Source organism: Myxocyprinus asiaticus, chromosome 11 (genome assembly GCF_019703515.2).
Source record: "Myxocyprinus asiaticus isolate MX2 ecotype Aquarium Trade chromosome 11, UBuf_Myxa_2, whole genome shotgun sequence".
In the NCBI taxonomy this organism is placed as follows: Eukaryota; Metazoa; Chordata; class Actinopteri; order Cypriniformes; family Catostomidae; genus Myxocyprinus; species Myxocyprinus asiaticus.
Genome location: NC_059354.1, coordinates 2,455,131 through 2,471,672, shown reverse-complemented (window position 1 = coordinate 2,471,672; position 16,542 = coordinate 2,455,131). Strand labels below are relative to the sequence as shown.

General features: G+C 39.6%; 1 protein-coding gene across 5 annotated transcripts in view; it reads right to left on the bottom strand.

Annotated features, from left to right (window-relative positions):
• map3k12 (mitogen-activated protein kinase kinase kinase 12) overlaps positions 1-9,803 on the bottom strand; it is a 40,763-nt gene extending 30,960 nt beyond the window's left edge. For 3 of the 5 annotated variants that reach the window (XR_007898467.1, XR_007898468.1, XM_051710483.1), the window contains exons 1-3: positions 4,360-4,587; positions 349-856; positions 85-268 (exon numbers count right to left, since the gene is read on the bottom strand). Coding sequence is in view for 3 of the 5 variants with exons in the window: in XM_051710483.1 (XP_051566443.1) it covers positions 85-268; positions 349-772 (608 nt within the window). In the remaining 2 variants the exon portion in view is untranslated. Of the gene's footprint in view, positions 1-84; positions 269-348; positions 857-1,708; positions 1,747-4,359; positions 4,588-9,152 lie in introns of those variants that run through there. The other 2 variants (XM_051710485.1, XM_051710484.1) reach the window with 2 other exon arrangements.
• Positions 9,804-16,542: the final 6,739 nt, after the last annotated feature.

Below are 16,542 nucleotides of genomic sequence, written 5' to 3'. Positions count from 1 at the left end.
GTACAGCATCAGTATAACTCTCTGATTGACCCAGCTATGAAATTAAAATATCTAACCAGTCATTCTTCTGGAAAGTTCCCTCACTTGAAGGTAATGATGTTGGGGTGCTTGAGCTTGCGTAGATGTTTGATCTCCGTCTCTTTGATGTCTCTCACTTTCTTCACTGCCACTTCCTCACCATGGAACTTGCCCAAGAATACCGCTCCTTGTGCCCCACTGCCCACCCACTGCAGCTCCGAGATCTCCTCAAATGGCACCTCCCATGATTCTGTAAGACACATTTGATAATGCTGAACTCCCCAAAATGACCCTAACATGGACCAACAAGTCTCAGATGGTGTTACTCACCCTCCTGGCTCTGTTTGTGTTCTGTCGAGTATGCTTTTCCAATCATCGTCCACACAGGCTTCAAGCAACCAAACAAACCTTCCAGAAAGCCCCCTCCACCTGCCTGAAGTCTGAAGCTGTCGGATTGGTTGCGCACAGCTCCGCCCTCTGCTCCGCCCTCCTGCAACTTTAGCACGCTGTTAGAGAAGTTGGCGGGCTCGTCGCTGAGAGTGGGGCTGTTGCTGTGGGTGTGAGTGCCACTCCCGCCCCCCACAGGGTCAATGGAGAGTACATTACGGAGAACGCACTGGGTCGGGGTGAGTTCGGTGTCCGGCGTGCTTGCGGGCACCTCAGCATCTGGGCGACAGAAAGGGGGCTCAGAGAGTGGGGTGCTAAACCCTGAGAGAGAGGGGGAAGGGGCATGTTGCTCGTGGACACAAGCCATCTGGGCAGTAGGGGTGGGGGTGGCCACCCTCAAGAAGAGTCACCCTCACCACTCACTCCAAAGAACTGATGTTCCTCAACACACCTGGAGAAAGGAATGATGAAGCAAGAGAAATGGGGTTCTTAGTTTTGTTGATCATGGCAATAGACAGTCCCTCCAGGTTCTGTGATCTTGCAGTTGCAAGAATTATTGCATATTCAATCACTCTTCACATTATTTGCAGTAGCAATAATTTTGGCAAAACGCAGATCAAATGATCTCTTTCAGGCGATGTAATAATCGCAACAGGTCTAATTATTAATATATCTGTGTTTTTAGTTTACAGTTTTATTGTAGGTCTACTATTTTAACCATACCGAAGTTTAATTGCATTGTCTAAGGTCGAACATTTTAATATAATAATAATTAAAGATCTTCTGTTGAACTTGTATAAGTCATATCATGGGTCTCACCTCTTAAATGTATGTTTTTTTTTGTGTATTTATAATGTTTTGCTTGCTAACTGCACACATTATGGACTAAAATATGTACAGGTGATTGCACTTACACAGTCATTGACACAAATTATACAAGTATACTATGATTATTTGTGAGTTTTCACTGCAAAAGCAACACAAAAAATGGCAATTTTTGAGAAAAGCCACAGCAAATGTGTAATGTTGGGCCGCAGTAATCAAGACAAAGTGCAGCAAAATCCCGGTGGGATTGAATAAAGCGCAACAGTGCCCATCCGCATTTTCAGCCATCTTGGTTCTGGAAGTATTTTTCCAATTAATTTCTTCCGTAGGGATTTCGTAAAATCCTTCATAAAAGAATTCTAAGCCATGGACCAAACCAACCAGCTCCCAGGTGAATCACAACATTACAAACTTTAATTTGAAGCAAAAAAAGTTGAAAATCAGACAAAATGACACATGGACAAGACTGTGTACTCACCATCTTTCAAGAAAGAATCCCATGAGTCATTCAAGAGACTTCAATCCCATGAAGCACAGCAAATGTAATCGAATTAAAAACAATAGAAAAATATAAAACTATTGATTTTTGAAGTTGTTGACTCTACATATATAAACAACATACAGAGACGATTGCGTCATTCACAGGGTGTCATGGGAGTGAGCGGTTGCTGCAGAGCTCTTTGGGTGCACTTTATTGCTGCGATTCTCTGATTGGTGTATCATTTTCCTTCAGGATCATGCAGTAGTATTGTTCTTCACCAGAAATTTTGCTATTAAACATAATAATAAAAAAAGCTGATAATAATACTAAAAATATTTATATTTACACTTTTCTAGGCACTCAAGGCACTCTACATAGTATTGGGAGAATCATCCAAAGCCAACGGCAGCCATAGTGTGCCAGGACATTCACAACACCAACTATTGGTGGAGAGGAGAGCACAGTGATGTAGCCAAAAAAGTATAGAGGATTATTAGGAAGCCATGATGGATAGAGGCCAATTGGCAAAGTTGGCCAGAACACAGGGGTTACAATCCCTACAAGAATTGCCTTGGGATTTTTAATGACCACAGAGTGTCAGGACCTCGGTTCAAAGTCTCATCTGAAAAATGGTGCCCTCTTCAGTATAGTGTCCCCATCACTAAACTGGGGCTTCGGACCCACACAGACCGCAGGTTGAGCACCCCCTGCTGGCTTTCCTAATACCTCTTCCTGCAGTAACCTTAGTTTGTCACCAGAAGGTCTCAGTGGGTAACCAGGTGAGAGCTGCAGGGTGATATGCTGCTGTCTGTAGCTGATTACTTTAGCAGAAGCAAATACCATTGATGAACAACCTCAGAGCTCACGGTAGGTCTGCCTATGAAAATGTATAAGTTATTGTTAAAAATCAATTCCCCTATGAAGAAAATGAATGGACTTTCTACTTCCTACTGCTTCCAGAACCAGACTCTATTGCTTATTAGCAATGATAATCAGTGACTAATGGAAATAAGAGATTTACTGCATATGGTGGACTAATCATATTTTTTTTTTTTATCACAGTCTCAAGTAGTATTCAAGCCTTGGCATTATGATTTTTTTTATTTATTTTTTTTATGATACAACATGATTTTTTCAATACCCTGATAAGTGCCAAATGGGAGTGAAATTTGCTTTGGCAAGTAAATAAAATGTTATTTATTTAAAACTAATTTTAAGACTAATAATAAGACTAAAAAAAAAAATTGGCAGATGAAACATGAAATTATGGACCCTGTTGATACTGATGCCGACATGATTTATAATACAAATTATAACAAATTAAAAGCTACCAAATGAGATATACTATATTGCTTATTTTCTCTTTACTTTTTCACAATATTAACAAAAAATTCATTACAAATGTTTAAAATGGAAAATGTGCCTAAACTAAAAAACCTGGTGGTAGATTTAGTAACTGACATAATGTTTAAAGAACACAAGTTAAACTCAATCAACAGCATTTATGGCATAATGTTGATTACCACAAAAAAAAAAAAAAAAAAAAAAAAAAAAAACATAATATTTGACTCATCCCTCCTTTTCTTAAAAAGAAAAAGAAAAAAGGAGGTTACAGTGAGGCACTTAAAATGGAAGTGAATGAGACCAGTTTTCACTTCCAATGTAAGTTCCTCACTGTAACACAGATTTTGCTTTTTTTTTTTTTTTTTAAGAAAAGGAGGGACTGACCAAAAAGTATTTTTGTGGCAATCAACATTATGCCACAAATGCTGTTGATTGAGTTTTGAACCCGAAATATTCCTTTAATAGATAAGATACAACTGAAGCTAACTGGCTTTCAAAAATATCAAATATTGGCCCACTTGGACCATATATCACTCTATTATTACTCAACATACATGGTATTCCATTATTATTATTATTAGGCTATTATTCATTATTGCAGTTATAAGGAAAGCAGTACCCAACGACAACAGCTTCTAAAATAGTTGTGACAATAACAAAGTTATTGTAACAGTAACAGCAGTAAAACTTGCCAGCAATAACAATAACATAATTGAATATATGTCCCCTGAAATATAGCCTAATATGCATATAAATGTGCTGTAGTCCTATAGAAAACCCTTCACTTCTGCTTGGTTGTCTCTACGCGAACCCACGGACGCATCGCTCACGTCACGTCAGTCTCAGCACAATACGACAAAATTGCATAACTAACGCTCGCGTTCTCATTGCGTTCGGTGCTTAATAGTACGATTCTTCGAGCGTGTCCTTTAATGAGACTAAAAGGTGTGGACAATTACAAAGATCACAACATATTTATCGGCGACGATAATGAGCCATTGCCGTACGCGACGAATGAAAGGCAAATAACTGAACGCGTTCAGATGTGATGTCATTGGCGTCAACTGCGCGTATGAACACGTCCAGCCGTGGAGTCGCGTGAAGTACCGCAATGACTGAAGAGAATGCGCTCACACACACACGCGCGCGCGCCCGCGCACCATTCCACTATTATTCAAAGCCATTCAGCGTTTTTTTTTTTTTTTTTTTTTTTTTACGTATTTGCACGTACACTATACAGCAGTATTATGCGATCAAGCGCAAAACATCGCTCGCGTCATATGTGTTTTGCAGATAAATAGTACCGAATCTCCGGGGGTTGCTGTTGTCGCGTTGTCAAGTGACGGGTGGGATCCGATGTTGTCCTCGTAGCTCCGGGGTAAATGTAGTATCTTTACTCTTTCTCCTCTGCCGCCGTGTGTGTGTTTCTCTTCACGGGTGTGGGATGTGATTTCATCCGGTCCTGATCAAGCCCCATCAGCTGAATAGTATGATCATGAATTCGGATCCATTGCTCGAACGGAAGGAGCTGTTTCTCCTCTATGGTGCTGAAGTGACGTCAAAGGGCGGCATGACGCCCACTAGGGGGCGCGCCGCGCGCACTGTGCGTTAGAACATGATGTCAAAGTATGAAGTGTGTGTGTTCAGGCACATCTATGTAGCGTCTCGCTAAATTACACTTCATGATTACACTGTATTTGATAGATTACTATTTTAGTTGTATTTTAGTCAAGAAGTTGATGATTTAGATACCTTCAGCGCAAGAACGGAATGAAACCAATGCTGCTAATAAAAGATTAGTTTTCATATTTAGTTTAGAGTGCAATGCAATAAAAATAAAATTATATAAAGAAGTTTTATTTAAAAGTCATGTAAACAAATTAAGCTAGAGAAGCCGTTGAACCCACTGATGGATTAGAGCAAACACTTTTGATCAAGCAAGGATTTTAAGTAACAACATCCTACATATTCAAAACATCCACTTCAGCTATTTTTTGTTTAGTTAATCAATTTTGGCATTTCATATTTGGCATATTCGACAGTTTGGCTACAGAAAAACTAGTGCATTAATCACCTTGAACAAAACTGAAAACTATAAACAATTCTTTTGTCTGAAAATATGTGATAACTCCCAGGAGTTTCATTAGCTCCACAAATCTGTAACAATATTACATCAGATCAAATGACCTTAAAATTATTTTTTTCGACATTGCACACACTGACCTAATGGATTAGGTTCATTTTGCAATGTAGTGTGTTTAAATGTATTATTCTGTACTACTGAGTTATTTTGAAGTGTCTTTTTAATGCTGAACGTTTGCATTACGTTCTCCCAGCAAACTACTTTTCAATTTGTATTATTGTCCTGTAAAGAACAAAAATGACAATAAAACTGACTTTGAGGTCCACAGCGTTTGATTGTTTGCTGACATATGAGCTTTATTGCAGTTTTAAAACTTTTGATCTATAACGGGGTTGGCAACCTATGGCACCAGGGTGGTAATCACCAAGGGACCAGCAACTGTGAGAGAGGAGCAGACTATTTTATTTATATAAGTTCTGCACCTGAATTCCAGTCTACATCTTGATGTAATCCTTCATCATGATTATGCAGCGTGTTTTCATGAGCTGAATGGGAGACTAACAAAAAGTTCAAATGTGACAAGACTGCAATATATCCAACAGACTCGTGCAGCACGTGCAAGCCATTCTCACATCACGAGCCGGCAGCGCTTCACTTTTGGTTAATCGCGCGAGTAAACGTGCCCACTTTGCTTTGGTCAGCCTACATTCCGTGTTTCATTTGTTTCTTTTTGCTTTCAGAACAACCCGTGATGTAATTAGGAAAACACCACTATTAATCCTTGAGATTTCCAACCCAGCATACATGTACACCCTCCTTAAACCATAGTCACAGTCAAAATTACATTAAAAGATTAAAAGAGAAAACATAAACCTTCAAAAATCTTTTCAAGTCTATTAAAAATATAAATTAAACCTGGAAATACAATTTTAGGATTTTGGAGGTGCGATTCACCGAAAAGGGTGAAATAGTTGATCGGTTTGTGATGCGAATGGCCTCGTCACACTTTAAAAACATTTAATCTCCCATTCAGCTGATGGAAACACGCTGTGTGATCATGAGGAAGGATTACATCAAGATGTAGATTGGAATGAAAGTGCGAAAAGCCATTGACAAGGAAAATAAAAAATGGCACTCCATGTCAAAAAGGTTGCCGACCCCATTCTATAATTTGATCAAATTTGCCTTTATTGAATGATTTGTAATGTAAGCGCTCAAGATTCAATGCACACATATCACTGGTGCTTTTTGAGTAGGTTGACATCATATTTACAGTATACTGATTATAGATTTTTTGTCATATTAACCTGATGATCAATCAATAAATTAATCGTATGTATTAAATCAATACATAGTTTTGATTGATTGATGTCAATCAATCAATCAATCAATCAATCAATCAGGCTTGTTTAGTTTGTTGTATTAGTCATCATATTCAAAATACTAAAAAAATACCTACTTCTACATTTCTCATACTAATCCTACATTATGTATACTAGGCATGGGATGCAAATTTTCTGGTTGCATGTAGTGCATGGATGACTTGCATGTAAAAGGGACAAAAATGGCAGCAGCCTCAACAATTAAAGGAAGTTTACAAATTTATGTTTTATATGACATTTTAGCCATTGTTACCAGGAATACTTTAATTTTTGTTATTTATTTCATGCCATCCCAGATGTGTATGATTTTCTTGCTTTGGCAGTATAAAAATGTAGATTTTAGAACAATATCTCAGTTCTGTAGGTCCATACAATGCAAGTGAATGGTGACTAGAACTTTGAAGCTCCAGAATGCACATAAAGGCAGCATAAAAGTAATCCATATGACTCCAGTGGTTTAATCTTTATCTTTATTTATGAAGCGATATGATAGGTGTGGATGAGAAACAGATCAATATTTAAGTCCTTTTTTATTCAACATCTACACTTTCACTTTCACTTTCACTTCCACATTCTTGCATTGAAAGGACCAACATAACTAAGAAATCCTTCTAAAAATCTTAAATTGTGTTCTGCAGAAGAAAGAAAGTCATACACATCTGAGATTACATGAGGGTGAGTAAATGATGAGAGAAATTTCATTTTTGGGTGAACTAAGTTTATTTTAATGACTATATAGGCAATTAATAACACTATATTACTGTAAATGTACATAAATATTTCAACATGTACAGGCTCACAATTTAAATTGTCAGAGCTATGTGTTTTAGATAATTAAAATAACAACTGGTCCAGTGAAACAATGAAGGTTGAGTGATTGTCTTTAAATGTTTACATGCCATTCAAAAATAAGCCATTTTCCAACAATAAGAGTGAAAACAAAAGACTAAAAATAAAAAATTGGGGGGCCTGGGTAGCTCAGCAAGTAAAGACCCTGACTACCACCCCTGGAGTCAGGAGTTCGAATCCAGGGCGTGCTGAGTGACTCCAGCCAGGTCTCCTAAGCAAGCAAATTGGCCCAGTTGCTAGGGAGGGCAGAGTCACATGAGGTAACCTCCTTGTGGTCACAATGAGTGGCGCTCTCAATGGGGCGCATGATCATTTGTGCGTGGATCACGGAGAATAGCATGAGCCTCCCATGCTGCAAGTAGTGGAATTGGGCATTCCAAATTGGGAGAAAAAGGGGATAAAAAAAGAACGTATTGAATTTCGTTTTAGCTGTTTGAAGGTCCCTCCTCACAATTTTCCCATAGCAGGTTGAGCATGCTGCACAGTCGATGCCCGTACAATAAGTTGAATGGGGAGAACCCCATGGAGGCTTGCGGGACCTCTCATACTGCAAATAATAGGGTCTCGAGCCACTTGTCCCAATTTCAGGCGTCTTCGTGCACAAACTTCCAAATCATATTCTTTAGGGTCTGATTAAATCATTAAATCAAGCCGTCAATTTGGGGATAGTAAACGCTGGTCCGAATTGATTTAACCCCCAACAAATTGTACAGTTCGCGTAGTGTACGTGACATAAATGTAGTGCCCTGATCAGTGAGGATTTCTTTCGGAATCCCCACTTAGCAGATTATTCTGAAGAGTGCCTCCACAACACTCTGCGCTGAAATGTTGCGCAGAGGCACTGCTTCCAGATATCACGTTGCGTATTGCACCAAAACCAACACAAAGCGATGCCCGCATGCTGTCCATTCTAATGGCCCGACGAGGTTCATACCAATAATTTAAAAGGGGACCTCAATCAATGGAAAGGGCCACAGTGGCGCTCTTGGGGTGCCCAGCGAATTCACAGCACGACGCACACCACCTGCGAACATCCCCGTGAATGCTCGGCCAATAGAAATGGGCCATTAGACAGTTCAGTGTCTTTTCCTACCCTAAGTGACCCGCCATCGGATTATAATGAGCCCATCATCTGGAATAACATTTCCCGACGGCTCCTCTGTTCCAACAATTGGGTTGTATCCTCTTTTGTCTGAGTGTCCTGCATCACTCAATACAACCGTTCCTTGATAATTGAAAAATATGGATATGCGAGTGCGATGTCTGGCTGGAGGCATTGAACATCAATCACTTTTACTTGATCAAAGGCATGCCTAAGGGTCTCGTCTCATGTCTGCACCAGAGGGAAATACCCTGCAGGGAATCCTCTAAGGGCTTGGGAAGCTGAGGCTTCCCCCTCCCTTACGTCCTCCTGACGTGGAGCTGAGGAAGATGGCACTGCCTTCCAAGCCAGCAAATCACACACCACACACTGATACATTTTGTTGCAGGACCCATCCACACATATTTTCCTTAATAAAGTAATAAATGCCAGCCAATTCGTACCCAATATTACTGGATGGGAGAGGTGGGAACTAACTGCAGCCTCAACACTATGCTTTCGTCCCCGAAATTGAAAAGTGACCGTCGCTAAAGTGTAATTTTGTATATACCCGTGCACACACCTTACCTTCACCTGCCGGTTTGTATCCAAAGCCTTGGATTTAACCAAGCTTTGGTGAATGGAGGTTTGAGTACAACCTGAATCCATCAATGCTTGGTATGTACCCCCCTTAATACTCACAGGTATCCGGTACACTCCTGCCCAATTGGGGGTGGCCTGTGGCGCATTGGGGATCTGGATCAATGTCTCCACCTCCATCGCGGGGCATCGGTCCTTGAAATGCCCAGGTTCTCCGCAGTTCCAGCAGACCAGCCCAGACTTCATGCCCACACCCGCGGCAGCAGATTCACCAGCCTGTGGGGAAGAGCGGAGAGGGTTATGGAAGACCGGCTGGTTGAATGGCCCACGGGACTGGGGAACCGGTTTTGGGGTCAGAATTCCCCATTTTCTGGGAATAGGAACAGGACAAGGGGAAGGAGAGGGGGAGGGAGGAGAGAGGGAGAGAGAGAGAGAGAGAGATTAGAATGGGGCTTGCCGGCCCGCAAATACGCCGCCATATAGTCCTCAGCCAACTGGACCACCTCATCCAGCGAAGCCGGACAGTGGCACTGGACCAACTATGCCATTCCTTCCGGTAGCCGGGTGATGAACTGCTCCAGTACCACCAGATCGAGCACTCCCTCTGCGTCGCATTCTTCAGCCAGCATCCACCTTCGGCAGGTGTCACGGAGCTGCTGGGCAAATGCGAATGCGTGGCCGCACTCGCCAAGTGTCCGCGAGCAGAAGTGCTGTCGATGCTGTTCTGGGCTGTGGCTGACCCCTTGCAGGATGGCCTTCTCCAAGTACTCGTACACCAGGAGGTTGGCTGCAGGAAGTTGTTGGGCTCTCTCTCTCCTCTGGCGGTCTGGATTGCCCTTTTATCCCCCTCCAGCTCTCACTGCAACACAAAACAGCTGTTAGAGATAATTTCCCACAGGTGTCAATCCTTACCACTCTTTCTCTCCCGGCCTCGCTCTCTACAGACGTCACTCGGCCACGCCCACATCACCGTCACAGTCTTTTTATAATGACAGTACTGTGCTAAGGGTGGGTGAAATACTAGTTGCCATGTTATCAGATCTCACAACAGAAACCTGGTCTGGAAAAACAAGCTTAAAATAAGCCAAAATAAGTGAAAATAAGCTATTTTTTTCTGTGTGATGGATTTATCAGCAGAGAAATCAGAACAAGCATACAGTTAATTAAAAGATAAGTATAATTTTAATTACAGATCTGCTTCTCAATCAAAACCTGACTGCATTAAATCTGCATTCATAATTAACAATAATTCAGTTAAGACTTGAAAAGAACTGAGAAATGTACTTTTTACCTCTAATAATGTATCTGTATTAGTCGTGCATGTATATGTATTAATTATACATAGTTGTTAGAAAAGTCTTCATTTAGAGAATTCAACATCCACAATGGGTAATTATGCAAAGAAATGTGTGATGCAGCAGTTTCCTTCAGGATCAAAGCACATGTTTAATTTTTTCAGGCAACATGAAGTGGTGTAGTTCCAAAAAATTACTGTGATAAACCGTTTGGCCTTTGGTTTGAAAAAAGTATCGCAATGAAATTAACCGGTTCTAACTAGTTACTAGCATTTTAAAAAAGTGTTTTCACTCCGGAACAATTTAAAATCACTAAGTTCCCGTTTTTGGTTACGTTCTGCAAAAATTTTCGTTTTCGGTTTTTGTTTTCATTCCTTGAACCATTTTTTTTCTCCCCTTCTTCTCCTCAATATGGAATGCCCAATTCCCAATGCGCTCTAAGTCCTCGTGGTGGCACAGTGACTCGCCTCAATCTGGGTGGCAGAGGATGAATCTCAGTTGCCTCCATGTCTGAGACTGTAAATCTGCGCATCTTATCACGTGGCTTGTTGAGCGCATTACCGCGGAGACATAGTACGTGTGGAGGCTTCACGTTATTCTCTTCGCGGCATCAACGCACAACTCACCATGTGCCCCACTGAGAGCGAACCACATTATAGCGACCACGAGGAGGTTACCCCATGTGACTCTACCCTCCCTAGCAGCCGGGCCAATTTGGTTGCTTAGGAGACCTGGCTGGAGTCACTCAGCACACCCTGGATTCCAACTCACTACTGCAGGGTTGGTAGTCAGCGTCTTTACTCGCTGAGCTAGCTGAGTCTTTACTCACTCTCTTTAAGAGGGTTTTAGAGCATTGAAGGCACTCTGCACAGTTTGTTTCACTGAGTTGAATCTTTTGAGAGCTGTAAAGTCCCATTGTTTTTGTATCGTGTGGTGCTGTTCCATCTGTATTTATTTATTTTAAAGGTGCTGGAAGCGATTTTTTCATGGAAAAATATGCAAAAAAAATGTCCTACTCCCTTAAAGATATTAATGAAATAAGTGCCCTGAGATATCTCACTGGTCCCTGTGACAGCTGTAGAATTTGCAAACAGCAAACAAAAATGTGTCTGTGGGTCGGACTTTGACGCTTTTCACCTGTCAATCATTTTGCTCATTCTCATTTGAAGCAGATCATTGAGGCTATGAATGTTTGTCAGTTGAGGGTGCTATTGTGCCACTGTTGAATTTGACAGCCACAGGAACAAACAATGCTTCTCCTTTGTTCGGTTTTGGTTGTGAAATTGTCTTTGGAGGGCGGGGTTTTGGAACGAGGGGGCGTGGCTAATGGCTCTGTCACAAAGCTTCAGAACACTAAAATCGCTTACAGCACTTTTAAAGTGATAGTTCACCCCAAAATTTTAATTCAGTTATTGTTTACTCACCCCTGTGTTATTATAACCCAATATGACTTTCTTACATTTTCTTATCACAAAGGGAGAAAATGTGAAAAACAATTGTCCTCAGTGATGTCAAGGGCAGTTTATGGTAACCACCACCTCTTCAAGCTTCAAAAGGATGCAAAAGTATATTCAGAAGTCTAATACATTTTTCCATGAGACTCATGATTATAATGAAAGCATACAATAAGGTTTGGTGAGAAACAAACCAAAATCTAATGTGTTATTTAGTCAAAAGGTTGACCGACCATTGCTCTCCTCTGCGCGTTCATGAGACTGCACATGACCAGTAGTTCACGCAGAGCGCTGGCGAAATGGGGCGTTCAAGCGAAAATTCATTTTGTTTATCTTATTCACTTTATTGAGTATTCAGTCAAACAGAGAGATAGAGTATGGATCTTCTCTATTCTGAACCTCCGTCTGAAGAGAGCAATACCTCAGTGAAACATTCGGTAGGTGTGACATTCTTGGACAAAATCAAGTAGTTTGTAACCGTCTCATGACATGCTGGCTTCAATATACTGTTATGAGAAAGTTTTTAGACTAGTGCCAGTTCACAGCGGGTGGGGTTAAATGGCGCAATGCCGAAAATAAGCGAACGACAGAATGTACCATCGCTCGTCTTATTTAAAGGAAATTCCCTGTTTCCAAAGAAAATTTCACTTCAGAATGATAGTACAGCACCTCAGAGTGCCACACACACAATTTCAGGGCAGACTTATGTTGAATTTCAAAATTAAAGCCCTCTAAAATGTCTTATACATGCTGTGTTTTCTATAAATTCAGATAGATATTTAAAGGAAACTCCCTGTTTCCAAAGAACAATTTCATTTCAGAATGATAGTACATCACCTCAGAGTGTCACTCACACAATGTCAGGGAATTCTGGTGTTGAATTTCGAAACTAATGCCCTATAAAATTTGTAATGGCATTGTCATTTACAGTTCAATAATTTTCATACCTAGCCCCATGTTGTTTGTTATATTCAAACAATAGTCTTTATTATTACAGGGACACAAACAGGAGGTGGTGTATGTCAAAGTCACATGTCGGAGTGATAGAAATCACTATAGAGTGAAATGTATTGCCAACTGTTTGTCTAAAAGGAACAATGAGGAAACCTGCAATGTCCATTGTGTTTTCAGCACACACTATTGACTCGAACAGAACTAGGTGCTGGGTGCATTTTTATGAATTTATATTTATAGTAAATAACCCATTTCTATTTATATAGCACTTTTCAAAAGAGATGTTACAAAGAGTTTCACAACACAAAAAACGAGATAAAATAAATAAATATAAAATAACTATTAAAACTGAACATCTCAAAAAATATCATTGACAATATGGTATAAAAATAGTAAAAAAATAAAATAAAAGTAGGTGATAAAAAAAATATATATGTATATACATAAAGGCACACACATACAGTTGAAGTCAGAAGTGTACATACACCTTAGCCAAATACATTTAAACTCAATTTTTCACAATTCCTGACATTTAATTGTAGAAAACATTCTCTGTCTTAGGTCAGTTAGAATCACTACTTTATTTTAAGGATGTGAAATGTCAGGATAATTGTAGAGAGAATGATTTATTTTAGCTTTATTTCTTTTATCACATTCCCAGTGGCTAAGAAGTTTACATACACTTTGTTAGTATTTGGTAGCATTGTCTTTAAATTGTTTAACTTGGTTCAAATGTTTTGGGTAGCCTTCCACAAGCTTCCTACAATAAGTTGCTGGAATTTTGGCCCATTCCTCCAGACAGAACTGGTGTAACTGAGACAGGTTTGTAGGCCTCCTTGCTCACACACGCTTTTTCAGTTCTGCCCACAGATTTTCTATTGGACTGAGATCAGGGCTTTGTGATGGCCACTCCAATACCTTGACTTTGTTGTCCTTAAGCCATTTTGCCACAACTTTGGAGGTATGCTTGGGGTCATTGTCCATTTGGAAGACCCATTTGCGACCGAGCTTTAACTTCCTGGCTGATGTCTTGAGATGTTGCTTCAAAATGTCCATATAATTTTCCTTCCTCATGATGCCATCTATTTTGTGAAGTGCACCAGTCTCTCCAGCATCAAAGCACCCCCACAACATGATGCTGCCACCCCCATGCTTCACAGTTGTGATGGTGTTCTTCGGCTTACAAGCCTCACCCTTTTTCCTCCAAACATAATGATGGTCATTATGGCTATTTTGTTTCATCACCAGAGGATATTTCTCCAAAAAGTAAGATCTTTGTCCCCATGTGCACTTTCAAACTCTAGTCTGGCTTTTTTATGGCGGTTTTGGAGCAGTGGCTTCTTCCTTGCTGAGCAGCCTTTCAGGTTATGTCGATATAGGACTGTGGATATAGATACTTGTCTACCTGTTTCCTCCAGCATCTTCACAAGGTCCTATGCTGTTGTTCTGGGATTGATTTGCACTTTTCATACCAAATTATGTTCACCTCTAGGAGACAGAATGCATCTCCTTCCTGAGCGGTATGATGGCTGTGTGGTCCCATGGTGTTTATACGTGCATACTATTGTTTGTACAAATGAACGTGGTACCTTCAGGTGTTTGGAAGTTGCTCCCAAGAATGAACCAGACTTGTGGAGGTCCACAATTTTTTTTTTCTGAGGCCTTGGCTGATTTCTTTTGATTTTTCCATGATGTCAAGCAAAGAGGCACTGAGTTTGAAGGTAGGCCTTAAAATACATCCACAGGTACGCCTCCAATTCAGTACACCTCCTATCAGAAGCTAACTGGCTAATTGTCTAAAGGCTTGACATCATTTTCTGGAATTTTCCAAGCTGCTTAAAGGCACAGTTAACTTAGTGTATGTACACTTCTGACCCAATGGAACTGAGATATAGTCAATTAAAAGTGAAGCAATCTGTCTGTAAACAATTGTTGGAAAAATTACTCATATCATGCACAAAGTAGATGTCCTAAACGACTTGCCAAATCTATAGTTTGCTAATATTAAATTTGTGGAGTGGTTAAAAAATTAGTTTTAATGACTTCAATCTAAGTGTATGTAAATTTCTGACTTCAACTGTACATATTTATATATGTAACCGGCCCACTTCTGACCACTGTTACGATCTGTTTTGTTAAGTAACTGAGAGAAGACACGGGACAACTGGAACTGCAGCTGATTTGGAGAGTTTATTTTTGGTGGATGTTTGGGAAGCATGTAGATGGCGCTGCATGGAATAAACAGAGTACAGCAGGAGAAATGTTGCTTCTTTGATTTGATCACCTCTCCTCAGCACGCTCAAAGCAGACTCAGTAAACATCACAATGACGGTAATATTCGAATCAAAAATAAAATGAACGAAAACACGTTACAAACAATATTTAGGCAAAATAAATTGTAACAAACATTCATCTAAACAGTTTATCCTCCAGCAGCTAGTTTGAATCCATCATGAATTAGAGACGAATCAAACTGATACAAAATGAATACATTGAAAGATAGAACAATTATGAACCATACCTGCATGGAATAAACAGAGTACAGCATGAGAAATGTTGCTTCTGTGATTTTATCACCTGAACAGATAAAAAAAACAATTAATTAATCAGCCAAAATCACCGCATTTAACCGACGCACACACATACACCCAAACCGCTGTACTCGAATAAAACTATTAAATCCAGTCCATCCATGCATAAAACACTTCCTAACACTCTTTACAGAAATATAATTGAATATTATGTACTCAATCCAACTTCTGCAAACTTTTACACTTTATATTGAAAGAGCACCCCTAGCTGCTTACCTCTTCTCAGCGCGCTTAAATCAGACTGAGGATGCAGCGTGGGATGAACAGAAATGACATCACGATGCCAGTACAATTAATCATAAAACTCTTTTTCCCAAGATGACACTAATAAAGTTCAAAACTAAATTATAATGTTTTCTTAGACAAAATAATATAAAGTAAACAAAAACTGACAGGAAGGATTATTAGTGACACTTTCATTTACATTGTGAATATACACTGTGAATATAAACATCCGTCACACACACACACACACACACACACACACACACACACACACACACACACACACACATACATATATATATATATATATATATATATATATATATATTTACTGGTCAAAACTTTTGAAACACTTGACTGAAATGTTTCTCCATGATCTTAAAAATCTTTTGATCTGAAGGCGTATGCTTAAATGTTTGAAATTAGTTTTGTAGACAAAAATATAATTGTGCCAACATATTAATTTATTTCATTATAAAACTAACATTTAATACAAAATAAAAAAAAAGTTTATGAAATTGATGACTCGGACCAAATAATAAAGAAAAGCAGCCAATAAGTGCCCAGCATAGATGGGAACTCCTTCAATACTGTTTAAAAAGCATCCCAGGGTGATTCCTCAAGAAGTTGGTTGGGAAAATGTCAAGAGTACATGTCTGCAAATTCTAGGCAAAGGGTGACTACTTTGAAGATGCTAAAATATAACACAGTTTTGATTTATTTTAGATTTTGTTTAGTCACAACATAATTCCCATAGTTTCATTTATGTTATTCCATAGTTTTGATGACTTTACTATTATTCTAAAATGTGAAGAAAAAAATTATAATAAAGAATGAGTAAGTGATCCTAAACTTTTGACGGGTAGTGTATATATGTGGTGATGGGGCGTGGTTGTGTGTCTGTCTGTCTGTGGGAGAAAGGGAGTGGTGTGGCTCGTCAAGCTGGTTGACATGATTTTTAACAGCTGTTTCA